We start from the raw sequence: 27,910 nt of genomic DNA on the forward strand, positions 1-27,910 counted from the left end.
CTCTGGGGGGGTCCCGGCAGGGTGGCAGACCCGGCTGCAGGGAGGGTGGTGTTTGGGGGATGGCGGCGGGTCCTGCTTGAAGAGGCAACTCTCAAAGTCAGTGCAACTCGTCCTTCACTCAGATTCCCTCAGCCTCCCGGTGGAGTTGGGGCCGGTGGAGCGGGGCCAGCGGGAGCTGCCTGTGAGCCCTCTCCCCTCCCGCAGCCCCGTCCAAGCCGTCGCACCTCCCTGCCTCAGTTTCCCCTGTAGGCACATCTGTGGGAGACGTGTCTTTGATCATGTCATTCAGAGACATGGTCTGTCACTGAGTCGTGGCTTCTCATGAGGCTCACGGACACTGTGTACTAACTGTCAGCAGTTATCTCTTCTGATTTCCCCCGGGCTCCCGGCGCTATCGGTGTACCGACACGCTGGGTAATTGCAATTCTTTGCTGCCCACCTGACACAAACACTCCCGCAGCCTCCGAAGTTGGGCCCTGGTGAACCCTTCCTGGCTTATTTCTAGGCAAGGTTGCCATCCCGAGGGCTGAATTCTCCTGCGGTGTTCAGCACAGCCCTGACGGCTCCCCCGGTTTTGGCTGCCTGGGACCTGGGGAATTGCATCAGGAATAGCATCTCGCTTGTGACAAGGCTGATGTTTTATCTTTATGACTAATCCCTGTTTCTGCTCCCAAATCTCTCCGTATCTAGAGCTGATTTCTTCCCCAAGAGAAGCGGTGAAGGGAAATTTGGAGGAAGAGCTGAGTAAACCTCCAGGCTCAGCCGCGATGCTGCTGAATTGAGATAACCTCTAGTTAGGGAAGACGCCTATCGACGCTGATGGAGCCGATGCCGTGTGTTCATCTCTGGGCCTGGTTCCTCAGTCCGAGGGAAATCCAGCGCCCGGAGAAGCCAAAGGCTTTTCCCCACGGCTGTAACAATAATCCTGTAAAGTCCTCAGCTCCCTTACATTGGAAGCTGAAGTCCTCCCCAATTCATTTTCTGCTTGAATTATGTCCCCGACGCTGAGCTGTGCAGCGTGTGCTGCTTAAAATGACGTGCTAGCTCAGCTGCCCCTTGTTTTGCGTTGCAAATACTGATGGCCACTCCCCCCCGAGACCCTAAGTGACGCTGCCGACCCCTCGGCAGGACTGGCCGGCAGCTCCTGCACCGCTCCCGGGATGCTTCCCGACCCCGGCGCTGCCTCCCCCGGCTGCCAGGTGCTCCCGATGCCGGTGGGTTTATGGAAAAGGGAGAGAGGCAGCGACTACGCCTGTGGCAGGGGTGGGGGCGGGAGAGGAGCCAGCTCGGGGGCTTTTCACCAAACGGCGTCTTTCTGGAGCTGTTCCAGCTGGGAGGCTGAGTTGGAATATGACAGGCAAAAGTTTAGGGGGATAAACGCGTTCGTCTGAGAACATCTGCGAGTATTAGGACTCGGGTGCGCTCCCGCAGCCTTCGCACGGGCGGACCTCTGCTCTGCGTTCGCTCAATCTCGTTTCGCCGCATCCCCGTGGGGTCCTGGCCTCAGCCGGAGGGGACCTGCCCAGGCATCCCCTCTGCTCTCGCTGCCCGCGACGGCCTCAGCTGCCTCCTGCCTGCAGAAGGCAAGTGGGGAGAGGGGCTGCTCCTTTTCATCCTTTTTACTGCTCCAGCTTATTCCCACTGCTGAGCCTGCCCAGATGCTCAGGGAGAATAGTTGGGATCACTTCAAGTCTTCCCTTGACAATGAGGTAGTTGCAGTGCTTGGCTTGGAAAATTGCATTCTGCCGCACCGCTGCTGAAAACAAAGGATGTATTTTTACATCCCTCCCATGCTGTTGGAGAACCTGCCTCCCTCCTTGCACCTGCCCAAGGGATGCCAGGCTGGGTCTTCAACCGCTCTGGACCATCAGAAGGTCACAGCCTGGGTTCTACTCCCTCCTAATTTGCCTTTTTTTTTTTTTTTTTTTAAATTTATCGTCAGCTCAATTCAAGCTGTCTGTAAAGTGGATCCAGTGGGGCTATTTGGGATGCGCCGTGGCTACCACGGAGAACAACTTCTAAAACTGAGACTTTTCCCAGCCTTCCCATGCTCATACTGGCACCGCCGCAGCATCCCGGCTCCCCGCCAGCCTGGTCCGTGCCCGGGACGTGGCAGGGAGCTCAGCCACACAGGGCTCGGGGCTCAGCGCCGGCTCCATCCGCTGCGCTGCCGATTCGGGGCCGTCAGCCGTCCAAACTCAGCCCTTTACGAGAGCTCTGCCCACGCACGGGCACAAGGGACCCGATTTACGAAGCTCAACTATCTATTTGTGTTCATAAATAATTGATGGCGGCGGCTTTGACCATTAACTCCGGCGCGAGCCTAAACAAAAAATCTTTAACTGCAAAGGCAAGCGGCGGAGTTAATAGTCTGCGCTCACTCTGCGGCCAGCGCAGAGCCCGAGGCACCGTGTCCCGACGAGGAAACCCATCGCTCCTGCCCGCTGTGGGAGACGGGGGGTGCCCAGCCCCATCTCACAAGCCGCTCGTCGTGGCTGCCGTGCCCGTGCCACCGCAGCGCTGGGGCTCCTGCCTGCGCTCCCCATGGAGCAGGGTCTGGGGATGTCCCCCAGTGCGATGTCCTCTGCTCCCCATGGAGCAGGGTCTGGGGATGTCCCCCAGCGTGATGTCCTCTGCTCCCCATGGAGCAGGGTCTGGGGATGTCCCCCAGTGCGATGTCTTCTGCTCCCCATGGAGCAGGGTCTGGGGATGTCCCCCAGTGTGATGTCCTCTGCTCCCCATGGAGCAGGGTCTGGGGATGTCCCCCAGCGTGATGTCCTCTGCTCCCCATGGAGCAGGGTCTGGGGATGTCCCCCAGTGTGATGTCCTCTGCTCCCCATGGAGCAGGGTCTGGGGATGTCCCCCGGTGTGATGTTCTCTGCTACCCATGGAGCAGGGGGATGTCCCCCAGTGTGATGTCCTCCAGTCCCCATGGAGCAGGGTCTGCAGATGTCCCCCAGCGTGATGTCCTCCAGTCCCCATGGAGCAGGGTCTGGGGATGTCCCCCAGTGCAATGTCCCCTGGTCCCCATGGAGCAGGGTCTGGGGATGTCCCCCAGTGTGATGTCTTCTGCTCCCCATGGAGCAGGGTCTGGGGATGTCCCCCAGTGTGATGTTCTCTGCTCCCCATGGAGCAGGGTGTGGGGATGTCCCCCAGCGTGATGTCCTCTGCTCCCCATGGAGCAGGGTCTGGGGATGTCCCCCAGCGTGATGTCCTCTGCTCCCCATGGAGCAGGGGGATGTTCCCAGCGTGATGTCCTCTGCTCCCCATGGAGCAGGGTCTGCAGATGTCCCCCAGCGTGATGTCCTCCAGTCCCCATGGAGCAGGGTCTGGGGATGTCCCCCAGTGCAATGTCCCCTGGTCCCCATGGAGCAGGGTCTGGGGATGGCCCCCAGCGTGATGTCCTCTGCTCCCCATTCTCTGAGGGTGGGCATTAGTAATGGCTAGCGAAGCTGTAAGGAGGCGATTAAAGGTAATTAAAGCTCGTTGTGGGGAGGCCAGCCTGGGAACCTGCCCGGCTGCTGCGGGCGCCGTAGGGGGAATGGTGTTTGCTGCACTCGCTGGGCACTGGACGTGCAAGGATCGCGTGTCGCATTCTGCAAGGTCTGGAGCAGCTTTACCAACCAAAGACCTTTCCTGGCCGCCCGGGAGGTCCGCAGTGCTCGGCCACCCGCTCAGCACCAGCCGCTGCTCTGGGGGGCAAAGCACCGGTATGAACCCGAATGGGCATGAAGGGTCTGGAGGAGACCAAGCTGGCTGGGCACACGGTGCTGCTGCCTGTCCGCTCCCTTCTCCCGGGGCGGCGGGTGCCTCTCGAAATCGTGGGTGCCTGCGCTCACCGCAAGCCCGGTGCAGGGTGGCCTGCTCCATCCTTTTCTTACTTGGGATTTTTTTTTTTTTTTGGCTCGCTGCCTGGGTGCTGCTGCTTGCCAGGCTGCAGGCTGCGGGACCTTCCAGCGTCCCCGGTGGCACCGAGGCAGTGCCCTGGCCACACTCCAGCGGAGGTCATTACATCCCGCCGGCTAAAAATGCCTCTGCAGTTTGACGGCATTTTTCTTCGCTGTGGGCCTGAAATTGTGGGTTCTTGTCGAAGCGCATTAATAAAGAGCTGCTGATGCATTGCATCGCAGCGGTGGGTGTGTTTCTCCAGTGGCTCCGGTGGGATGTCTCTCTTCCCCCTCCATGGAAAGACGTGCTTGACTGAGCCAGGGTCAGAGCAGCGCTCCGTTGGATCTGCACACCAATTACAGCCCTTAAAAGGCATGATAAAACCACTACGGCACAAAGAATTCCTCATCCCGCTTTTCTGCCTAAATAAATATCCGCTGGCAAACATAATTGAGGTGTGTAACAAGTATAAAACTCTCGATCCCGTGGTTAACTCAAACCTTACCAGTCCTTGCGCGCTGGCAGGTCCCAGCCCGGAGGGGAGCGATGCTCTGGAGCACCTTCCCTCCCAGGGTCATCCGGGAAGGCAGAAAGCAAACTTGCTCCCAGAAAACATCCTGCAGCCGTGCCCCCTCCCCGGAGAGGTTCCCGGCACAGCTGCTGAGCGCTTGCGGAGGAGGAGGAACCGCTGCCTGTGGGGGACGGAGCCCCGCAAAGACGCAGAGCTGTGGCTGAGACGTGCGATAACCATCGGGAAAATGACTTTCGCCTCCGTGAGCACCAGCGGTTTCTTCCACTCCTTTGAACATGCCCCAGGTGACCCGTGGGCTAGAAGCAAAAAATTGCACTGCTTTTATTAAAGTCCAAATTTCCTACGTAGAAGCGTGGTATTATTAGTGCTAGAATTGCATTGTCAAGCACGCTTTGTACGCGGATCCCGTGCAACGTGCCTGGCTGTAGAGCCGGTGTAAGTGTCAAGGGCTTACAGGAGTCAAAAGCAAACTTCCAACCTGCCAGGTTCGGAAAAACACACGGGTCAGTCTGGGCTGCCGGATTAGTTTGGAAACAGAAGACAAATTTCTTTGCAGTATTTCAGGACTTGTGTCTTCTTTTTCCTTGCATCATACTACATGCATTAACCATAATAACTACCTCTTATATTTAGAAATCCATGGTTTATTTAAGTCTTGCTGCAATTACAAGTAGTTTTAAGCACTCGCATGCAAATAGCATGATTATTTTGATATAAAATTACATATTATTTCAGTAGCTCTCCACATCAGGTTAATTTTTATGGCTCATCGTCTGATCTTCATTTTATTGCTGTAAATGAAGACCAATCCAGTGAACAGAATAGATTTACACTGAATTCACAATGCATTTTCCCCCAGGACTGTAGCTTATAAAGGCTACAAAGAAGGCAGGAATAACTCAAGGAAGGAGAAAAAGGAACCAGTTGAGTAAACAAAATCTGTGCTGATTTGTGCTGCTCTCAAATTCCTAATGGCTCTCCAGGAGTTTGTAGCTGCTAAGTAAGGCTGTGGGTTCAGTGTGGTCTGGATTTTTCTCATCTCATTACGCTGATGCAAAAGCCATGTTTAACATTGCAATGTTAACACCGGCGCAGACGAAGTGAGCTTTAGATTTGAAGACACATTTACTTAGCGTGTAAACTCTAAAGATACGGTCGTGCATGGAGTTTGTCAAAGCTATACTCGCTCCCTGGGTTTCACGTCTTCCGTCAATGAAGACTTTGCAGATGTCTTGCTGAGTGTAAGCGCAGAAAATGATCTCTTCTTCCAGGTTTCAGACAGAGCAAAGCCGTCGTTTGTTTTTTTTTTTAAGCAGACTGCCCAGGCGGTGCCCGCCTGGCTGAGCATGGCTGCTTCCCAGCTCTCCGCCCGTGGCTTTGCTGCCGGAGGAGCGATGCCCAGCGCTGGGTGCTGCTGCTTGCCAGGCTGCAGGCTGTGGGACCCGCGTCCGCAGGCTCTGCCCTGCTCCCTGCTCCCTCGGACGTGGCAAAGGGATTTCTTCTGCTCAGGGTTTCTCCTTCTCCGCTCTCTCTGCTGGAGACCCAACCAGGCCAAGAATGTCCTACATCAACTTCAGTTAATTGAAAAATGGCTTTTTAGTGTTATTTCCAAGTATTCTAACATTCTTCATAAAAGTGTTTCTAACTTATTAGGCATTTTGAAAACATCCATCCACCTGCTTAATTAGATATCCTCCAGTGAGGTCAAGCTCAGGGAGAAATACGCAACCGGTCGGAGCGGCGCTGGCTCGTGCGTTAGCGCAGAGCGGGGACTGTTACACACATGCCAGGTGCCAGCATGTGACCTCATCTCTGCCCAGCTACGCCGCGATAGTCCCCACTTCCCCGGCCAGCGTGGCGTGCAAGCTGTGTCTTGTCCTCCAGCGCAGTGTCCTCTGCTCCCCATGGAGCAGGGTCTGGGGATGTCCCCCAGTGCGATGTCCCCTGTTCCCCATGGAGCAAAGTCTGGGGATGTCCCCCAGCGTGATGTCCTCTGCTCCCCATGGAGCAGGGTCTGGGGATGTCCCCCAGTGTGATGTTCTCTGCTCCCCATGGAGCAGGGTCTGGGGATGTCCCCAGTGTGATGTCCTCCACTCCCCATGGAGCAGGGTGTGGGGATGTCCCCCAGCGTGATGTCCTCTGCTCCCCATGGAGCAGGGTCTGGGGATGTCCCCCAGTGCAATGTCCCCTGGTCCCCATGGAGCAGGGTCTGCAGATGTCCCCCAGTGCGATGTCCCCTGGTTCCCATGGAGCAGGGTCTGGGGATGCCAGGTTGCCTGTCCCAGCCTCTGCGTCACGGTGGGGACAGGAACGCTGTCCTGTGGTGCTGGTGGCACTGGGGGGGGTCACAGCAACAAGCCAGGGCTTGGTCTGCCATCGATTCCCACCCCCCCATTTTAATCCCAAGAGAGAGCGATGAGCTGAGGAGAACAAGATTGAATTCAAGGACAAACGGTGTTTCAAAGAGCACGCTTTTCATGTCAGTTTTGTTAAGCAGAAGCAGAATGATGGTATTTTAAGGAAGCTTTTAAATAATGCAGTCACATCCTGGTGATGAGCTGCACAGCCTCGCCAAGCTCGCTGTGCAGGGCAGCGGTGCAAGGGCGCGGGAGCAGCCGGAGTGGCTGTCCCCATCACCGGTGGGCGGCTGTCACAGCACTGCTGCTCCCTCTGCCACCCGGCCCAAGGGTCCCCCCTCCTGGGGCAGGGGTGGCTGGTCCTGTCCCCCTGCCATCAGGCAGCATCTGGCAGCTCCCTGGCTCGCGGCGGTGGCTGAGGCAGGTTCCTGACCGACCGGTGGCTAAAACTCCCCCTGCTCCGCTCTGCTCGTCCCCAACCATTCCCCGCAGCGTGATGCTTCTCCATTTAAAATCTGCATGACAACATTAATCTAACGCTTAAATGGATGGAAGAAAAGATGTAATGCAGAAAGACTGCTAATTTAATTACTCGTGAAACGCACAGTTTAAGATATTTAAAATGTATTATTTTAGCACGGCTGCTTTGGCAAAATCCAATTTGAATTTTGAGCGTGCTTATTTTTGTTTCAGACTAACAATATAAAACGCCATCTGTAGAACACAGAATCATGGAACCATGGAATGCTTTGGGTGGGAAGGGCCCTTTAGAGCTCCCCCAGCCCAGCCCCTGCAGTGCCAGGGACAGCTTTAACCAGCCCAGGGTGCTCACAGCCCCGTCCAGCCTGGCCTGGGATGTTCCCAGGGATGGGGCATCTCCCACCGCCTCTCTGGGCAACCTGTGCCAGTGCTTCACCGCCCTCAGTGTAAAACATTTCTTCCTTATATCCAGTCTATGGATATGTTTGCTAAGAAATTAAATTCTCAGTAAGGAAAGAAAACACTCTGCATGCGACGGGGTGCGAGCCCAGAGGTTAAAGCTGGGGCGACGTTTTCCCCGCGACAAGCGAGTGGACGTCTCCCCTTTGCCCGGGGTTCAGCACGTGCCGAGTGCCACGGCGGGAGAGGGAACGGCTCCGCGGAGCTCTTTCTACAGCTCCTGCTCCAGCAAAACTTCCGCGCGTCTCAGTATTTGGAAAATGTCCAACGAACCAAGTCCTGGGGGTGCTTAGCGGGGGGTGGACACCCGACGTAAAGCCAGCGCGTCGCTTGGGTGGACGTTGCTAGTGCACGGAGGGGTTTGGCTACCGCGTCCCTTGCCCCATCCCTGTTCTCAGGGATGCTTCCCATGGCTCTGCAGGACTCAGAGCAGTGTTTGCTGGGAGCCTGTGGAGGGGTTCAAAGGCGTTTGCTTGCTGAACCATTTTAGAAGCTGATCAGAAGCTGCTCTCTCTCCGTGCCCTCCGCTGTTGTGCTCACCGCATACCCCTCCGGAGGAGGCAGAGAGGATGAAGGAGTATGGCAGCCCACGTGAGCGTGAGGTGGCCCTGGGTGTGTAGCAGAGATGGCAGACTTCTGGGGCAGGCTGTGCCCCGGCTGCCGTCTGTGGGGCCGCTGCGGGTGGCTAACGGGGCACTCAGCATCGCTGTCCCACAGCCGTGCCCCCGCTGCTCCCCACAGCGGCATCCCCTGCGGGAGACGCAGCCTCCTCCCTTCAGCAAACCGAGACTTGCTCCTCATGGTATCCCAATGTGTTAGAAATGTTTCTCAAACTATTTTTGTAGCCCAATAAAACCTCCTGGCAGGCGGGTGGGAGTGGGGAGCAGCGCCTGGTGTCCGAGATGCTTTGCCCGGGGTGGCCGGGTGCTCAGTAAGGGCTCTGCAGGCACCACACTAAAGAGTTTTGGGAGCTATTTTCTGGCAAAGCTCTGCTCCGAGAACAAACGGAAATAATTGATCGGACACAGGGTTTAAGAAGCAGCAGCAGCATATTGGAAAATAAGGTCCCGAGGTTGCTGGAGGCCCTTTGTCCGTGGCACCCCAGCGAGGTCCCGGTGCCTTGCCTATAGCAGCTCCCAAAGAGGAGAGCTTGCACGTCTTTGATGCCTGGTTTTTGCTTAAAGCACGCAACAGCAGAGAGAGATGCTATTGCAGGGCCTGCCGGCAGCTTAAATTCAGCTGGATGCAATGCATCTGGAGAGCCTCAGATGCCATAAATGAGATGGGCTCCTTGCGCAGAAAGGGCACGAGAGAGGCGATAGCTGGGCTGAGGCTGCGGATTGCCTGCGCGTCCGCCCAGCTTGCACGCTGCTTGCGAAGGGGTTGCATAAGTCATCGTAAAAAATGTGCCCTGTATGATGTCAATGAGCTGCTTTGGAAATATTTTGGGTATGAAGTTATAAAATTTTTCTGGCACGCTTTTATTTCCCTGTTGGCATTACATTTGCCAGAAAAACCAAGCACTGCCTGGTCACTGGCTGTGAAACTGTACTGCAACCTATTTCAGAAGTACTTAAAATCTGTCAAAAATGTCCTTTCTCTCTGAAGGGGTAGAAGTCTCACACAGCAATTAAAACAACAAAAAACCCCAGTTATTTTTCACAGTGGTCTCCCTGCCTCAGCCTGCTTGTTTTTAGAATAGTTCATGCAAATAGCTTTTACCTAAATATTTATGCAAGAATAGATTGCCCCTCCAAAGCGAAAGGCTCCCCTTCCCGGGCCGACCCCGCTGGGGGATGCTCCGGGCTGCAGATGTTTGTCCAGAGCTGCAGATGTTTGTCCAGAGCTGCTCAGATCCCTACCCGTTCGTCGGTCTCGTGATTGTGTCAGAATTAGCCTCTCCTGCCCATGGAGAAAATACATGTTTTCCAGTTTCAGCTTATTCAATCACTTCAGTTTAGTGACTAATACTTTCCACGGTGGGTACTGACTACAGGATGAGGAAGGAAAAACCATCGACGGGGTTTTACATTTTTATTTTGCCTCTTCCAGTCTGCAGTAGTACAGAAAGGAGAGGAACCGGCATCTATTATTTACCGCCCTATGGGATGTGCTGACCAGTGACAGTGTAGTCAGCACCCTACGCACAGGTATGATTTGCTTACTAATTTCCGACAGGAATAAAGTGGAATAGACCTGGGCATCGTAACAGGGTTGGGCATGTGGTCCAGGTTTACCGGGTCTTGGCCCAGCCCTCTGAGATCTGTGGCACCGCGGGGCTGGGTACCACTGAAGGGCGATTGGGGGAAGCAGTGGATTAACCCCTGCACGGATGCGATGGAGGGCTCCTTGCTCCTCTCTTATTTCTGGAAATAACTTAGAATCATAGAATCATAGAATCGTTTAGGTTGGAAAAGACCTTTAAGATCATCCAGTCCAACCATTAACCTACACTACCAAGTCTACTCTAAACCAATCAAGGGTAGACTTAGACTGAACCATGTCCCAAAGTGCCACCTCTGCCCGTTTTTTGACCACTTCCAGGGATGGGGACTCCCCCACCTCTCTGGGCAGCCTGTTCCAATGCCTGACCACCCTTTCTGTAAAGAAATTTTTCCTAATTTCCAACCTAAACCTCCCCTGGCACAGCTTAAGCCCATTTCCTCTCATCCTAAGCCCATTTCCTCTCGTCCTAACTTGAATCATTCAAATCCTTTAGGAACTGCAGGATTCTTTTTTTTTTAACAAGGGTAACGTAATTCCCTCAGGCATTTGAAACCGTGCACTTTAAAAGCGTCACTGCAGAATGACAAATATTTTTTCTTTTCTTCTCTTTCATCCTTGGGTCCCACGGCTGACGAAACGTGGTGGGGGCAGGAGAGCCGTGGGCCATGCACCGCTCCAGGAGGTGCTCGCTGGAATCGGGGCCCCCCCAGCAGAGCTATTCCCACGGGAACGCCAATGCCGGCGCTGCCCTTGCTCCGGCGTCCCCACCCCGCGCTCCCCGCTGGGGCAGCGCTGGGAACAGAGATGCGCAGATGCTGCCGTCGCGGCAAACTCTCCGCAATGCTTTCTGTCCTGGCTGCGGGCAAGAGGCCGCCCGGGCGGTTTGTGTCCCGGTGGCCGGCTGCATCCCGGGCCGGCAAGCGGGTCTGCTCCGGTGCCGGCACCCGGATGCCCGAAAGATGAAGCCGGGCTCGCAGGGAGCTTGGCGGGGAGGGAGGGAGTGGGCAAGAGCGTTGCATGCGGGAGCCTCATTCATGGCACGGATCCCGCGCGGGGAGGCTGAGCACGCCGGCACGTCTGCCAGAGCCCCGCGCGGCAGCCCCTGCGCTTGGCTGCGGCCCATCTCTTTTGCCTCATCTACATTTTAATGCGTCATCTGCAACTTTTCTGAGGATGCGGCCAAAAAAAAAAAAAAAATTCCGGGGAATTTCAGCTGAAGCGACCACCTACGCGCCCAGTGGCCCTACGAGTATGGGAGATGAGTTGGAAAGTGTGAAGAGAGCCAAGAAACGGGGCCCAGATGCCATTTAGGCACCTGCTTGTCCCCTCGCGCCGTCCGCGCCTGGGCTGGCTGCCCCTCCTGCTGCCGAGCCGGGGTTTCCATTGCCCAGGACCCACCTCCTGCCTTCGCTGCTGTGGTTTTTCAGCTGATCAATACCGTCCTGTTTTGCCTCTGCAGCTATTCCACTAGTAATGGGGTTTTTTTCCCTATTTGGTATCCTTGACCTAATACTTAACATCACTGCTGCAGCGGTGGGGATAGTCACCAACTCCCCAAACCCCATTTTACTGTGTCGGGAACCACAGGGCAGCCACCGCCTGCCACGTTGCTGCAGAAACCCGGCTGGGAAGGAAGATGCTCAGAAGAGCTCCTGGGACCGTGTCGTCTGTCCACTTCCTCTCTGAAATAGCTTAGAAAAGCAGCCTTCCTCCTGGTGCACCTTCACCATGCTACTGCGGGCACACACGGTTCAAATCAAATCCTATTTTATTTTTATGACATCTTAGGTAGAAGGGATTACCAAGTGGTTTGCCAAGCAGCAAACATAAGCACAGTCAAACACTGCAAGCGTAAGATTGAACATTAATACAAATTTAAGAACGTATGTGCTCAACCGAGGAAATAAATCTGTGTTTCCAGCTCACTCAAGTATCTGCTGGGCCAGTTACTCTGGTCCAGCTTCTGCTACAGCTTTGCATGTTCCTCCATGCTTCTTATAATTTGAAAATAGAGTTAAAAATTTCCTGAGATTTGATGCTTTACATAAATGTCAGTACTTCATCAGAGCCAGGAGTATCTCTGTCTTTGCCACAGCTTTACGGCTTGAAGGTGTCCTCGACTCTTGCCCACGCATGGAGCCTTTGCTCAGATGCGGTGCCTTGGTCTGAGCATCTGAGGGTCGCACGGCCACGGGCTGCTGGGCACGGGCACGGCCGGGCACCACGGGTGTCTCCGGTGGGTGAAAGCTCCTGCGTCCAGCCTGCCCCGGCTGCTGCAAAAGGTGGTTTTCCAAGAGGAAAACCCCAAAGCCGCCTCATTCCCCTTCGCTGCCGCCGGGATGCACAAGTGCCACCAGGAGCCTCCATGCTGCTCCGAAGTGCCCATATAGGGCGGCTTGGGTGGTTTTTCAACGTGTATTAGGGTGAAACAACTTCCATTTAGAAATGGGGAATGTTTCTGCGGGACAAACAGGAAGGTAGTTTGTACCGAAGGTCAGAGCCTAAAAGGTGGAAGATGAGCTCACTGGAAGTTGCTCAAGATTTCAGATGAGCCGCACACCCAACAACGGAGCAGACGGCATGTCTGTGCTGCAGTACGAGGTTAGAGCTAAAGAGCAGATGCTGCATAGATTGGAAAATTATATATATAAAAGTCTCTTGAAACAAGGACTGTGCTTTTTGTAGGCAGGCAAGGCTTTATTTCTTGATCATGGCAAGCAGGTAGAGACAGAAATAAAGCTGCGACGAGCTGAGAGTCATGTTGAGTGCGCGTCCCTGGAGGTATTTAAAAGACGTGTAGATGTGGTGCTTAGGGACGTGGTTTCGTGGTGGACTTGGCAGTGCCAGGTTAACGGTTGGACTGGATGATCTTAAAGGTCTTTTCCAAACTAAACGATTCTATGATTCTATTCTATTAGAGTAAGGAAAGATACTCCGCTGGACTTTGGTTAAAAAACCCCACCATTCTTGCTTTCCAAGGACTAAGGTTTTAAACCCCATCCTGTAAAAAAAACATTTTCTAGGTAGAACGTGATGCTGACTTGACAGGCGGCTGAGAGCATCAACAGAAAACAGCGAACGCGGCTGGTGAGGCATTGCCCTGATTTTTGTGGAATTACCCCAAACGAAGCGGGGTGCGGTGATTTGCACCTGCCCGCAACCAAAGCTTGCCGAGGATGTGCAGGTGTCCCAGCGGCACACAGACCTTCCTCGCTTTGTTATCTCTGCACAAGTAAAAGGGTTTAAAATACATAAACCAGCAGAAAGCTGCGGTTCTGCATCACTGCAATTACTGCTAATACGGGCGGTAATTTAGTGGAAACTGCTGTGCGTGTTGTGAAGTGTTTTGTTCGCAAAATGGGAGACAGAAACCATTATTTTTCTCTCTTCCCACCCACACCGCTTAGAGGCAACCTCCTGCCGTCGGAGCTTGCTGAGGGGCAGCTACTGCTTGCCTAAAATCTGCAGGTCTTTTTGAGCTGGTGAGGCAAAATGAAATCCAGCCTTAAAAGCAGGAAAGCACCCAAGTTAATTAAAGAAGGGAATTAACACCTCCATGTTGCCTCACCCTCAGTTCACAGCAAGACTAAGCCACGCTGGGGGCTGTCGCAGCCCGATGAATCGTGACAAACAGCATTTACGTGGCTCCGAGGTGTCGGGAGGAGCTGAGCACCCTTCGCAGAAGCAGTTTGCATCTTCCCCTGGGGAGGCAGGGAGCTCCAGAGCCCGCGCAGGTGCTGGCAGGTCACCTCAGAAACTTGTGAGCAGACCAGGAGACGGCGTGTTTTCCCGGAGCGCTCAGGAATATGGAGTGCCTTTGCTAAGCCCGAGCGGCACGGTATCCTCGCTGCTCTCTGGTTTGGCATTGCCAGGCTAGGGAGACATCTGCGTGTGTCTTGGGAGGAGTTCAGAGGAGCAGAAGCCCTGCAGATGTGGTCGGTGCTGGAGGGGTAGGTCTCTCCAACGTGCCAGCTCCGGGAGTGCCCAAGAGACGTTGCCCAAAACTTCCAACAGTTTTGCACAAGGAAGGCTCGGGAGAGGCTCGTGATGGTGGAGAGGAGAGCTCGACCGGGCGGGAGGGCGATGGCCCCTCTCCTGCCTGTCCCTCCCCCTCCCTGCCACATCGCGCTGCTTCGCACAGGGCACCCCGTGTCCTGGGGACCCCATAGATGTTCTCCTGGTGCGAGGGACAGCCCCTTCCCCACGGGGCAGGGATGGGGGGTCCCACCCCGCCTTGCTGAGTACAAGTGGGGAAATTCGGGCAGCCACAGCCACCCCTCGTTGTCCATTTCAATGCAGGGGATGGGGTCGGGGTCTGCAATCACCACCAGCTCCCTTTGCTCCGGGGGCGCAGGGTGGGTGTCTCTGGCATTTGAAAGGGAGGAGAAGCGGGGTGCGACAAGGAGGGCTCGCTAACGTGGGAAGCAGCTGAACCGGTGAGGGTTTCGGATGGCACGAAGCAAGCAGAAGCGCTAAGGCCAAGCACGGCTCCGAAGCCCGGGATTGCGCTTTGCTCTTCCCCACTCTGCAGGTCACTGGCAAAGGGCGTCGCAGCGGGAGAGGGCAATTGGAAAGGGTCTCTACTTTTGTCAGGTTTTCGTTGTTACTTGAAACAGCCTCTTTTTTTCAGGGAACAAATTACATATTTTATTCATTTTCTGTGCAGAAAGGAACTGTTCTGGAGCACTAATGGGGATGTTTCTAAGCAACGTTGTTTTCCCACCGCCAGCTTCGGGAACGGTGACTTTTTTTTTTTCTTTTTTTTTTTTTTTTCATTTTTGTAGCAATAAGCCAAAGTGTCTGCAGTTTATGTGCAGGAAAACCTTGTCATGGTTTCCCCAGTTTTGCTTAATCGGATGGCGGGCGGGGGGGGCTGTGTCACCGCCTTGAGGCTCGCCCCACAGCCATGAGGGTGCGTGAGGGCTGTGCGGCGCTCGGGGTGCCCCAGCACCTCTTTTCTGGTGGTGGAGGTGGAGGACACCCATGAAGGCACCTGCGGGCAGGTCTCTGCACCCAAAGATGCCGATGCCTCTCCCAGGGGCTGCCTTTGTGCCCTTTCCCATTCCCTCTGCTCCTTGCAAAGCCCCTCTCTCCCCTCCCGCCGCCTTCCCCCCATCTATTGCTTTCTGCATGTTTTTTCGCACGCCAGAATAGTTAGAAATCCCTGGGGAGCGGTGGGTTTCGCCTCCCCCGCACACCTCCCTCATGCCGCGGCCGTCAGCGTGGCCGTGGGCACCGTGGCGTGGGCACTGGGAGCCAGCGGTGCCCCACGCATGGGGCGAGCGGTGCCCCACAGACCCGGCCCCCCCACCCACCGTCCCTCCCTGGCAGCCCCCAGGGTTTTGTGAAATGGGGTCCTGGGGGTCACCTGCTACCAGTAGGACCGACCCGCACAGGCTCCGTCCCCTCGGTTTTGTATTTCTGGTAGAGGTTGGCTTCTGTGGGCAACACCACCAACACAGAGCAATGAAGCTGGGGCTGGAACAAGCAAAAACCAGCATTATCTGATTTCTGCCGAGCTCTTCTAAGCCTGATGATTCTTCTGTGGGTGTGGAGTCGAAAATGTTTTAGTCATTGTATGTGTTATTGCAGAGATTTTATTTAAAACTTATGTTTTTCCTTAGCAAAACCTCTCACTCTTTCTCTCTCTCATTCCTGATAGATAGATAGATGGGTGGATGGACAGGCGGATAGATGGACAGATAGATGGGTGGATGGACAGGCAGATAGATGGATGGGTGGATGGACAGGCGGATAGATGGACAGACAGATGGGTGGATGGACAGGCAGATAGATGGACAGACAGATGGGTGGATGGACAGGCAGATAGATGGATGGGTGGATGGACAAGCAGATAGATGGGTAGATAGATGGGTGGATGGACAGGCAGATAGATGGATATGTAGATGGGTGGATGGACAGGCAGATGGATGGGTGGATGGACAGGCAGATAGATGGATGGGTGGATGGACAGGCAGATAGATGGACAGATAGATGGGTGGATGGACAGGCAGATAGATGGATATGTAGATGGGTGGATGGACAGGCAGATGGATGGGTGGATGGACAGGCAGATAGATGGACAGATAGGTAGATGGGTGGATGGACGGGCAGATAGATGGATAGGTAGATGGGTGGATGGACAGGCAGACAGGCTGGTTATCCTGACCCCGTTGTACAGCTGGGAATACTGGAAGTAGGTAAGCTTAAAGCAGGCTTTGCTCAGCACACCTCAGACTGAAGCAAAGCTGCTCAGCGGCTTCGCCTTCCAAGCAGCCCAACTGCCACTTACTGCTTTAAAACCTTAAACTCTTTGTTTTTAGCCTCCACCAAACATGAGGCTGTTTTGGAGATATTTCCAGGCTGGCTGGATGCAGGCTGGGGCGGGCTGGCAGCACCCAGAGCTGCTCCCGGTGCTAAAGCACGGCGCAGCAGGGTAAGCTCAGCCCGGTGTCAGACAGCAGGTGACGTTTACCCTGTACGTGGGGGCAGACAGTTTTGGAAGAGGAGCCCCGTCCCTTTCTGCAAACCAACGGGGACCCAGTGGGGTTACGGAGGCAGCGGCCGATGCAGGTTCAGCCACCTGATGGTGTGGCACCGGGAAGGGAAGGTGTGGGCTGATTCGGGTGTGTGTTAATGGAAGTGACCAAACCCAAACTCTGCCCTCTCCGAACACCGAAGGGCAGCAGCGAAACAAATCTCCCACTTGGATCACCAGGATGTATTTTCTTATAATTGCTTTGTCCCTTAACAATAGCAGGAACCACTTGTAGGTTAACGAGTTGATTAAGCAGCACAGGTGGCTCAGACCATAAATCCCTGCCGGGAGGGTGCTGGGTGCTGGCTGTGCCCCCATGCAGGGGGCTTGTGGCTGGCCTTGAGCTGCTCCTCTCCATGCTGTGTGAGATGGGAAGCATCCAGCACTTGGGCGATGCTGCGTGTGCTGTGGTGCAGCTGGATGATTAACGGTGGAGGTTGTCTTAAAGAAGGGAATTACTCTTCCCCATGGCTTGTGGAAGTGCAAGGGGAAATGGGTTTGCTCTGCACCAGGCTGGATGCTGGGGTAGGTGCTCTCTCTTGCTGGGGTACCTGGGCAGCTGGGTCTGTGTGGTTTTGGGCCCCCCCCTTGCTGGATGTGGTTCTGGAGGGCTGGGTGACCAAGGGGTGCTCAGCGCTGCCTGGACACAGGCACCCAGCTCAGTGGCTGCTTGTGGCTCCCTGCAGTCCGGTGTTATGGTTGCCTCCAGCACTGCAGCGTTTGCTGCCATTGATGTGCTTTCTTACCCATTCCCCTATACTAGAATTAATTAAAAGTGAATAATTACAATTGCTTTCTGCCCTGTACCACAGGAGACAAATATCATTCCTGCCATATGGCATGGGCTGCTTTGTAAACATGTTTTCTCCCCCGCCTTCTCCCCCTTTTCTTTTAATTAAAGAGACTGTCAGCTCTGAAAATCCCCCAGACCCAGCCGGGTGCCGGTGTGCCACGCCACTGCCCGCACGGTGCTAGCGGCAGACCCGTCCGTGGCCTGCGGTGACGCGTTGCTGCTGGGGATGGGAGCCCTACCAGCGGCGTGGGAGGATGTGGGTGTCTCTGTGCATGGTTTTGGGGGGCTCCTCTACCCCAATGCCTGCGGGAGGTACCTGGCACCTGTGCAAATGTAGGGCTTCTAACGCAGGAGCTGCGTTAGGCACTTAATTAAAGCCCTGTCCTGCAGCTGCTTGGGTGTGTGGAGCCTGGGGTGGGCTCAGCTGCTGCTCGTCCCAGGGGAGACCGAGGTGCTCGGCCACAAAACAGGGACCTTCCCCTCTGCTGACCCCCAGGCACCTCATGGAGGGGTGTGAGGGCTGGGGGTGTCGCGAGGGGTGCAGGGCTGTGCTGTTGTGTTGCCTCATCAGCAGCTAGCCATAAAAATGTCACTGTGGTGGTTTTTTACCAAATCCTCTCTGAATCATAGAATCCTAGAATTGTTTGGGTTGGAAAAGACCTTTAAGATCATCCAGTCCAACCATTAACCTACACTACCAAGTCCACTCTAAACCAATCAAGGGCGGACTAGACTAAACCATGTCCCCAAGTGCCACCTCTGCCCATTTTTTAAATACTTCCAGGGATGGGGACTCCCCCACCTCTCTGGGCAGCCTGTTCCAATTCTTGACCACCCTTTCCGTAAAGAAATTTTTCCTAATTTCCAACCTAAACCTCCCCTGGTGCAGCTTGAGCCCATTTCCTCTCGTCCTGTTGCTGTTCCTTGGGAGAAGAGCCCGACCCCCCTCCCTGCCCCCTCCTGCCAGGAGCTGCAGAGCGATCAGGTCTCCCCTCAGCCTCCTCTTCTCCAGGCTGAACACCCCCAGCTCCCTCAGCCGCTCCCCACCAGCCCTGTGCTCCAGACCCTGCCCCAGCTCCGCTGCCCTTCCCTGGACACGCTCCAGCACCCCAATGTCCTTCTTGTGCTGAGGGGCCCAAAACTGGACACAGCATTCCAGGTGCGGCCTCACCAGCGCCGAGCACAGGGGCACAATCACCTCCCTGCTCCTGCTGGCCACACCATTCCTGACACAAGCCAGGATGCTGTTGGCCTTCTTGGCCACCTGGGCACACTGCTGGCTCATGTTCAGCCGCTGTCCACCACCACCCCCAGGTCCTTTTCAGCCAGGCAGCTTTCCAGCCACTCTTCCCCAAACCTGTAGCGTTGTATGGGGTTGTTGTGCCCGAAGTGTCTCTGGATACCTTCTGCCAGAGCCAAGCCTCGTCCTCCCCAGGACCCCGCTGCTCTCCGGCTTTCCTCATTTCTCGTGGCTCCCTGGGATCCCCATGCCGGCTCCTCCTGGGCACTCTTGGCTGCAGGCTCATCCCATCCCACCTAGAACTCGCCTCTTCCCTGGGAACTTTGCTGCAAGGACAGCCAGCTCAGCCTGGCGACGCTGCCCGTAACCCGCTCCGAAAAGCAGGCAGGAGGGCACGGGGCAGGGCTGTGCAGGCAGGTCTTGCTGCCCACGGGATATATATACGTGTGTATGTATATATATAAAAATTATATATTCCTTTTGGTCCTGCTCAGCTCTGACCACACTGTCAGCGCTTACCCTTCCGAGGAAATAATTAGACTAAAAGTTACCATAAAGGCTGTTAAGGAGGCATCGGTGGGGAGTGCAAGAGGCACAATGAGGACCGGGGAATTTTTCAGCTCTTTTGCCACCCTCGCTGCCGTACCACGTTAAATGAGGTTTAGGCAGGGGCCAGACTGGGCACCGCTGGTTTAAGGCAAGGGCCGTGTGCTTCTCGTCTACATGGGATTTCACTTGAAAAGGCTTTCCTCAGCTTGGTGAAGCGAGCCCTTAACGACCATGGGATTATAATTGGCCACCCCCCACGTACGCTGTGAGTTAATTGGGACAGCAGCATCACAGGGCGAGATTGGGTTTTCTCAGCAAGAAACGGTTCAGTGTCACTTGAAAAGCTGGCTTAAGCAGAGCTGATCTGGAAGAGGCTTGCAAAGAGCTGTTCCGGTGAAAAGGCTTTCCTAACGGCGTAATGGAGTGGAATTGAGGAAATAAAAAGCTTTGGTTAAATACTGCAGAAACTTCCTAATAGGAAGAAACGGTGGAGTGTGTCTGAAAGGAGCTGGCAGATCTGAGCAGGGCAATCGCTGCAGACGGCCAGGAATGGCACGGCACACCCTGGGCTGCACCCGAAGCTCTGCCGGGTTGGGTTTTGCAAGATGAGCCTGGCACTGGTGTGTTAGAAAACAAGGAAAAAAATCCTCTGCTGTTAAGCTGTTGGGTTTTGCTCTTTGTGCCCCTCTTTATGCTCGGCCTGAGCCACCGCGTGCCCGTCTCTGCAAGCTCAGGGAGAGCCCGTGAAACCCCAAGCTGTAGCAAGTTCCAAGTTTATTTTTATAGCCATATTCTGTACAATTAACACTTGTATCATGCTGTTATATGCAGATTTATGTTGATGGAGTGATACCCATGCGTGCCCTGGGGTGCTGCCGCTGCGTGGGGCGGTGAGGAAGGTTGCAGGGTAGCTTGAATGTGGCTTTTAAAAGCAAAACTGGCAACTGGGGGAGAACTTTCCACCCGACTTTAAGTCGTCTTTCTTCGTCATGAGAAGAATGGTCTCAGACTTGCAGGTAGCCAGCAGTGCTCTCGGATGTTATTCCCATCAAATATCCTTCCTGAGAAGGAGTTAAATGGGTTTAGAATTGCTGCACAGTCAAATTATTCTCACTTGTCATTGCCAAATATTAATCTCATTTTAAACCTTGGGTTCTTATCTTTTTAACCAAAATTAACGTTTCAGACACAATCTAATCTTCCTACACGGTCACGTTACGAGGAAAAATCCCCTGGGAATGGATTTTGCCCTCCTTTGTTCCTGAGACTTGACAAAACTGTCATTTTTTTCCCCTGCATTTTTACTGTCAGGCTTTATCCCAGATGCCTCTCGTTGCTCTCACCGCCCCTCTGTGTTGCTGCAGAACGCGTTAGTCCCCTCTTTTCCCTTTGTGTCACTTTTCCACTTCCTGATGCTGAACCAAAGAGCTCTTGACGCCAAAAGTTGCCATCTTGGCCTTCCTCGTGCACGTCGAACCCTGGCTCCTCAGACACATGACGAGCTGTTCTTGCCCGTTGTTCCGATCGGATACATCTCTCTCTTCAGCATTTTCCTCGCTTTTGCCCATACCTTTGCTCACAGGGAAGTGGCTAGCGAGCAAAATGCTTTTTACCCTCCCAGCTTTGGGGAACCGAAGGCTTTGCAGCCCTGAGCACGTATGTCGGGCTGGGTCCAGGCTGTGCTCGTGGTGGCTGGTCTCTGTGTCCCTGCACTGCCTGCTGTCAGCCCGTAAGCTCCCGTCCTGTTTAACCCCTTGCTTCTAGCAAAATAATTAACTCGGGCTTATTCAGCATCGCCTTCGGATCCAGAATCGAAGCATTTTTTCTGAGTGTAGTTTCTCCCATGCTTAAAAACTACGCTTTGCGGTGGGGTTGGGTTGTGCTTTTCCTCTCTGTTCATAAATGAGCAACCATGGTGGGACATGGGGAGCCACAAGGAGCGGCGTGTCTGCTGGAAACAAGGGAGATGGGAATGGGAATCAGTCACCGAAGTGGATCCAAGAGCACTTTGTGCCCTTGAGTCAGAGGGACCCGGTAATCGCTGCCCAGGCAGAGGCTCTGCTCTTTGCTGCAGGCAGGGAAGAGGTGCGAGCAGTTGAAGACAAATTTTCCAGGTCTCTGTGCAGCTGAAATAACCCCTTCACCCGCTGACCTGACGGCAGGCACTGCCTGCCAGGCCAGCAGGCAAAAAACCCCCAAGCTCATCCCAGGCAAAATCCCTACAATACTGGGGACTGCAGCCCGGAGGGTGATGAGGAGGGTGATGAAGGAGCAGGCGCGGCGTATGTGCAACTCCTCTCCACTAGGCAAGTGAAAGCGAGAACTTGATTTTCTTGCTGAAGACCTGCCAAGTGGCAGAGGGATCGGTAACCAGCCCTGTGGCTCTGCCACCCGTTTGGGTCCCGCTGCTCAAATCGCTCCTTACCAGCGGGAAGGAGGCGTCAGCCCGGTGCCTGCCGGGACCAGGAGCCCGCGGCTCCTGGTCCCGGCAGGCACCGGGCTGACGCCTCCTTCCCGGCTTTTTCCCCGCCGGGGCCATTCACACGCACCGCATGGTTGTTTGCGTGGTGTTTGCTGGCATACAGCAGCCACCGCCGCTCCCGGTATGTGGATGCGGCCGCTGGCATCTTCTCCCATCGCTGCCTCTTAAACACCGCCAAGAACCTGCACATCCCTGGGAAATGGATGTGCCCTCTGCTTGGAAAAGCCTAGTCAAGGGAAATGTCATCCCTCCCCGCACGCTGTTGTGGTACCTTGGTGTATTTTTAACAACATCCCGGAGTTGCAAGCTGTGTTTTCAATGAATCAGGCGTTGCATCTCCCGCGCTCGTTAACCCAGCGCAATCTGGCGAAGCCGCCGGTGCTGCGGGGATGGTTGTGTTGGCTCAAACTCCCAGCTGCGCGGGCAGGGAAAATGTCACCTTCGGTTTATGCCGGAAAAGAAGAGCTACATTAAACCGGTGTGCGAGGCTGGGCTCTCGGGGGCTTTGTGTCCCTGTGCCTTTTGCTCTCCCCTGCCCCGTTCGGTCGCAGCGCAGGGCAATACCTGCTCCCTGGAGAAGGAAACGGGAAAGATTTAAAATTAAACTTAAGACATCTTTCTTAGAGCTACAAAGAGCAGAAACAGTATGGTACAACCTTTTCCTTCACAAAATAAGTTAGTGCCCTATGGCCTTCAATGTCTCGAGCGTGGCTATAAATGTCCTTTATTAAAGGTTTCGGTGACCCGGGTGCTTTCAGTGAGGTTTGCACGGCTCCTGCCGCGGGCACGGTGAGCGGGGCTGCCTGCAAAAACCCCACATCCTTCATAGAACGGGGGCTGCCCCCCGCTCCCATGCACCTTTCCCCATCCCGTTCCCTTGGGAGGCTTCTCCAGCGGCCAGGCTTGCCTGCCTTTGGCTCTGCTCTGCTGTAGCCCGGGCTTGGGCAGCACGCCGGCGCGGGAGCCTTCAGCTTCACGCTTTGGTTTTAAAGAATTCAGGGGCAAGGTGTTGCATACCTTCGGGTCTTGCTTGTAGTGCAAGTTTGGGGTAAAGAAAACGAAGGCAGCTTCAGATGGGCACCTTGCAGCGGTGTGGAAGGTGCCATGGCAGGCTGTAGCCAGAGGGACGGGGTCCTGGATCGGGATGGGGTCCTGGATCAGGCCGTGCCGAGCTGCGCAACTCCAGGTCGTGCAGGCAGCTGGGTAAAGCAGCAGATAAAACTCGGCGCTTCTCTGCGTGCGGCGGGGTTGGGCAGTGATTTGTGGGGAGCGGTGCAATTGCTCCAGTTCTGCAAAGTGCAAGGGAAGCTGAATATCAGCGAGAGGAGAAGCAGGATAGCTGTGCTAATGAAAAAAAAAAAAAAAGAAAGTATGCGTAAGAGAGCTGATTTTTAATCAGCTGCTTCTAGGTTAAGCAAAGCAATCCTGAGAGACTTGAGGCTCCTGCCACGTCCTCTTTAATGGCTACTTCATTCCTCAGCAGCACTGACTTCCAATTTGAAAAGAGCTTTCCCCTCCCCTCCCCGCCCCCCTCCTGAAAGAGTGATTCAATAGCATCAGCATAAGCCTCCAGGAGCAGCGTCGGTGCCAGGTATCTGGGAGGCGGGCTGGGCTGCGTGCTCCGTGGAGGAAAGGTTGGGGCTTGGAGATGGAATGGCACGCACAGGACTTGGTTTAATGGCTGGTGCCGGCCGCAGCGCGAGCGGGATGGTGGGAGCCATCGCTCGTGGGTGCTCATGGCTGTCCGGGGGGGAACCCCATCTCTGCCCCGCCTGGCATTAGCAAATGCTGAAATAAAGAAAGGCAACCAAGGCCGTAATGCATCTTTTTGTTCGTAATTATCAGCTAGCACATTAACATTATGGCCAGGGGGAGAGAATCGGAGGAGTGAGAGTGAGAAACACTCCTGGGCTGAGATAAGAACAGTTTAATAATTGAAATAAAGTAAAAGAGTAATGATAATAGTAACAGTATAATAATAATAATAATGATACACGAAGCAAGCGATGCCCATTGCAGTTGCTCACCACCCGCCGACCGATGCCCAGCCAGTTCCCGAGCAGCGATCGCTGCTCCCCGGCCAACCCCCCCAGTTTCTATACTGCCCATGACGCCGTATGGTATGGAATGGCCCTTGGGGCAGTTGGGATCAACTCTCCTGGCTGTGCCCCCTCCCAGCTTCTTGTGCCCCTGGCAGAGCAGGGGAAGCTGCAAAGTCCTTGACTGGCATAAGCAGTGCTGAGCAACACCTAAACCATCAGCGTGTGATCAGCGTTATTCCCATCCTAAATCCAAAGCACAGCACTGTGCCTGCTGCTAGGGAGAAAATTAACTCATCCCAGCCCAAACCAGGACACCAGCACTGGCCGGCTGCTTCAGCATCCCCCGGGGAGAGCACGCGAGCATCAGCTCGGCAATAGCCGAGCGCCAGTTCATCCAGTTATTCTGGATTTCTAGCAAAGATCATTTCTGGCTTTGAAAACGTTGCTGAGAGCTTCCGCCGCTGGCCCAGGAAAACCCGAGCTGTCCCGAACTGCTTGGGAGCGCGATGGCAGGCCGCCCTCCTTCCCCGGCTGATCCCCCCCATCCCGTGCTATCCCTCCGGAGCCCCTGCACATCGTGGGGTTCCCCGTGGAAGGGAGCCGTGGCGGTTCGGCGGTGCTCTGCCCCGGTACCCACGGGCGCAGGCAGCATCTTCACCCAGGGAGGATGCTCAGCCCACGCACGGCCAGCACAGCCGCTGACGACCGGGCACTCTGGGCTTCGTCAGAGTCGGGGTCTGCTCGTCCTGCCGTCCCGATGGCTACCCCAGCCGCCGCTCCTGGCGCGGCCGTTTGCACGGGCTGCCACCGCTTCAGCTGCGGGGACTGAGCTGGTTAATTGTCTCGGACTTGGGAATTAGTGCAATGGAAGCAGAAAGGGCTTTTACTGTCTGGTTACTTAGAAACCAACCATTGATTTTTACTTGGCGATTTTGCAGCATCCAGGCATGTGTGTCTGTATATGTGTATGTGTGTGTAATATAGCCACACATATATACACCTGGAAGCTGCAAAATAGCTATAAATGTATACATATATATATTTGCTTGGTGGGTTTTGGGGGTTTTATTTGTTTGGGTGTTTTTGTGGTGTGGTTTTTTTTTTGTTTTGGTTTGGTCTTTTTTTTTTTTTAGGGGCTAGAGGAGAACCAGGTCTCAAGAACTGTTGCCATTCCAGACAAATTACCGCTCTGTGATAGGGCCAGCGATCAAATCAGCGGCTGCATGCTCTCAAGCAGCCCAAGGTCCGCGCTGGGAGGCGAGCCAGCCCGAGCAGGCGAGGATTTTAGCTGGTTTTGTGGCTCCATGCGTGGATGTGGTCGCTTTGCTCACCCGTTAATTGGAGTGTGCAGCTGAGTGAGGTGCTCGCGGGCAAACGAGGGCTGAACGTGGCGGGAGTAGCTGGGGGCTGCGACCCGGCGATGCTCTCCGTGCTGGAGCACAGGCTCGGGCAACCTCCTCCTAAGCTGCCGAGCAGCTGCTGAGCTCATTTTGCAAGAGGGATCTTGCCCTGCAAAGGCTTGGCATTTTCAGTGTCAGCTCTTGGCTGTAGCCATAAAATTTTCCAAGTACCCAGGTCACGTGTACGCTAAGTAAATGGCAAAGCCAGCTTTGGAAATTCAAACACGATATTTCTGCCCAGTCATTAGCGGACCAGACTCTGCAGAGAGCTGATTATCGCTCTCCGGAGCAAAACTGGGGTCCCGTGTGTGCGTGTGTGCTCTACCCCCCAGGTCCCCGGCGTGCAAAGGGACGAGCCCTGATGTGGATTTGTGGCACGGGGGGACAGGGGACCGGCAGGGAAGGGGACGGGGCAGCCGGCCGGTACTGGGGCTGAGGTCCTGAGGCAGACCCCGCTGCTGGGGGGAGGGCTGTACCCTATAAATGCACGCAAACACCAGAGGCTTTCCCTCACGCTGTAACTATAGGTGTATGTATGCATGCGTTTGCGCATCCCTATATATAAAGGGGTATATACAAGGGGGGTGTGTGTGGATATACAGTTATATCTATAAATATATAAAATATATGTTAGGTTAATGGTTGGACTGGATGGTCTTAAAGGTCTTTTCCGACCTAAATGATTCTATGATCTATATGCAGCTCCGTGGCCAAGCTGTGCCCTCATGGCCACGTGCCTGTGCGGAGGCAGAGCCGGACTTTAAAAGGTAACGAATAGCTCAGTGAGAAATAGGACTTAAACCCACATTTTGTACAAAATCAACGTAAACTGTTCGGAAATGCACCGTAGCACCTGGCCTCTGCGAAGAGCTCTATGCGGCGGGTGGGCTGTCTCCAGCAGTAACGTGGAAATCCCAATCCTGTGAGCCCGGGCTCCTCTTTCCTGCTGGGATGGTTGCAGCTCTGTCGGGAGAACGCAGGCAGCTGCCCGCTATTTGCCTTTTAACTTTCTGAGGGTTTTGCTTTCTGCTGGTGAGCAGGGGATGATTGTGCTATTCTGTGTGCGGATGGGTTTTGTTACGCAGGGGTCCAGCTGTGCTTTCACTCAAAAAAAAAAAAAAAGAGAGAGATTAAAAAAAAGAAAAAAAAAAAGAACAGAAAAAAAAAAAATCAGGTCAGTGCCTGCCCCAACCGTGCTGTGAGCCTGGGGGCTCGTGGTGCTGGAAATGCAGCTCTAGCTTTTAAAATATCTACTCGAGGACATATCCCTGGCTCGCCTGAAGTTTTAGATTCTCATTAGCAGCATTAAATTTTGGGTGCAGCAGGAGCATGAGGGGGCCCCGGGGAGGAGGGTGGGCACCCCTGCCCCAAGGGCCGGCTCCCCTGCCTTCCCCGGCGGAGCCTTTGGTCGCTCTCCCATGCGGGAAATTGTGCCAAATGGGCAAATACCTGAAACGGCCACAAAATCAAGCGTGTAAAAAGAGAAGGAGCTGAAAGAGCAGGGCGCGACCTGTGCTAATGTCAGCCTTTTTTTTTTATTATTATTATTTGGCTTTAATTCATTAGGAATGGCAAAAAGTGCAGTGATTGTTCGCCGTGCTCTGCAGCGGAAAGTAGATAGATGGTCCCCAAATTATACCTTGATCTGGCAAAAAAAATTGCCCAGATCCAGCTGTAACGTAAAGGTTAAAGCAGGAAGGTATAATTAAAAGGGTATTTTGTACGGCAGCGATAGGTTTAAGTTAGGGTAGGGGTTTAACGTACAGCACATTTCACGGCCTCGGGGCTAATTATCTTGTCTCCAGCCTGGCTCAGGGAGGTGGGGAGAAGGGTGATGACTTGAGCGGCTGGGGGAACTGGGATTGTTCAGCCTGGAGAAGAGGAGGCTGAGGGGAGACCTGATCGCTCTCTACAACTCCCTGACAGGAGGGGGCAGGGAGGGGGTGTTGGTCTCTTCTCCCACGTAGTTAGCGATAGGACGAGAGGAAATGGGCTCAAGCTGTGCCAGGGGAGGTTTAGGCTGGAAATTAGGAAAAATTTCTTTACGGAAAGGGTGGTCAAGCATTGGAACAGGCTGCCCAGAGAGGTGGTGGAGTCCCCATCCCTGGAGGGGTTCAAAAAACGGGTAGATGTGGCACTTGGGGACATGGTTCAGTCTAGTCTACCCTTGATTGGCTTAGAGTGGGCTTGGTAGTGTAGGTTAATGGTTGGACTGGATGATCTTAAAGGTCTTTTCCAACCTGAACGATTCTATGATTCTATGACTTGATCTCACTTATGCTGAAGAGCAGCTGGTGTTAGGGATGGAGCTGCTGCCTGCCCTCGGGCTGGGAAATGGCCGGGTCTTTTGTTTGGGGGGGGAATCTAGCAGCCTGGGAGCCCCAGCGGTCACCAGACCAGGGCTTTGCTGTGCTGGATGGGAGCCTTCTGACAAGCGTGAGGGTGAATTAAAAAAAAAAGTGAAGCTGGATAAGGCGCATACTTTAGTCGGCGTTACTACAATGAATAGCAAACGATGACCAAAGTGAACGCGTGCGCCTTATTCACAGGACCCCGAAGGTCATCAGGTGTGAGATATGTCTGAATGTATTTGGGTTTATTCCCAGCCCCACGAGGGCTCAGAGCTTCTCCCACAGCCTGCTGAGGCAAAGGGGGATGGCAGCGCATCCAGGCTTCTCCAACCTGGGCAGCTGGCATCCCGGTGAGAGAGAACGCACCCCTTTCGGAGCAGAACGGGCAACTTGGACAAAAGCAGGGTCTCGTCTTCTCCAGCTGCTGCTTTCCCACCAGGTTATTTAAGTCGTGTGTCCCTTGAGGGCTTGGCAATATTTTCTAATTCTTTTCTTTTTCCTTCTAGAAACCTCGGAAAATCTGGGCTGAGAGTCTCGTGCCTGGGCCTGGGTGAGTAACCCCCGCAGCCGCTG

The 27,910-nt window shown here is 54.5% G+C and overlaps 1 protein-coding gene across 5 annotated transcripts in view; it reads left to right on the plus strand.

Annotated features, from left to right (window-relative positions):
* Window positions 1-27,910, plus strand: part of LOC104026949 (voltage-gated potassium channel subunit beta-1) — an 84,592-nt gene that overhangs the window by 28,311 nt on the left and 28,371 nt on the right. For all 5 annotated transcript variants that reach the window (XM_075715983.1, XM_075715987.1, XM_075715984.1 and 2 more), the window contains exon 2: window positions 27,844-27,887. In XM_075715983.1, the coding sequence (XP_075572098.1) occupies window positions 27,844-27,887 (44 nt within the window). The remainder of the gene's footprint in view (window positions 1-27,843; window positions 27,888-27,910) is intronic.

The sequence above is a fragment of the Pelecanus crispus genome, chromosome 9 (assembly GCF_030463565.1).
Source record: "Pelecanus crispus isolate bPelCri1 chromosome 9, bPelCri1.pri, whole genome shotgun sequence".
Classification (NCBI taxonomy): Eukaryota; Metazoa; Chordata; class Aves; order Pelecaniformes; family Pelecanidae; genus Pelecanus; species Pelecanus crispus.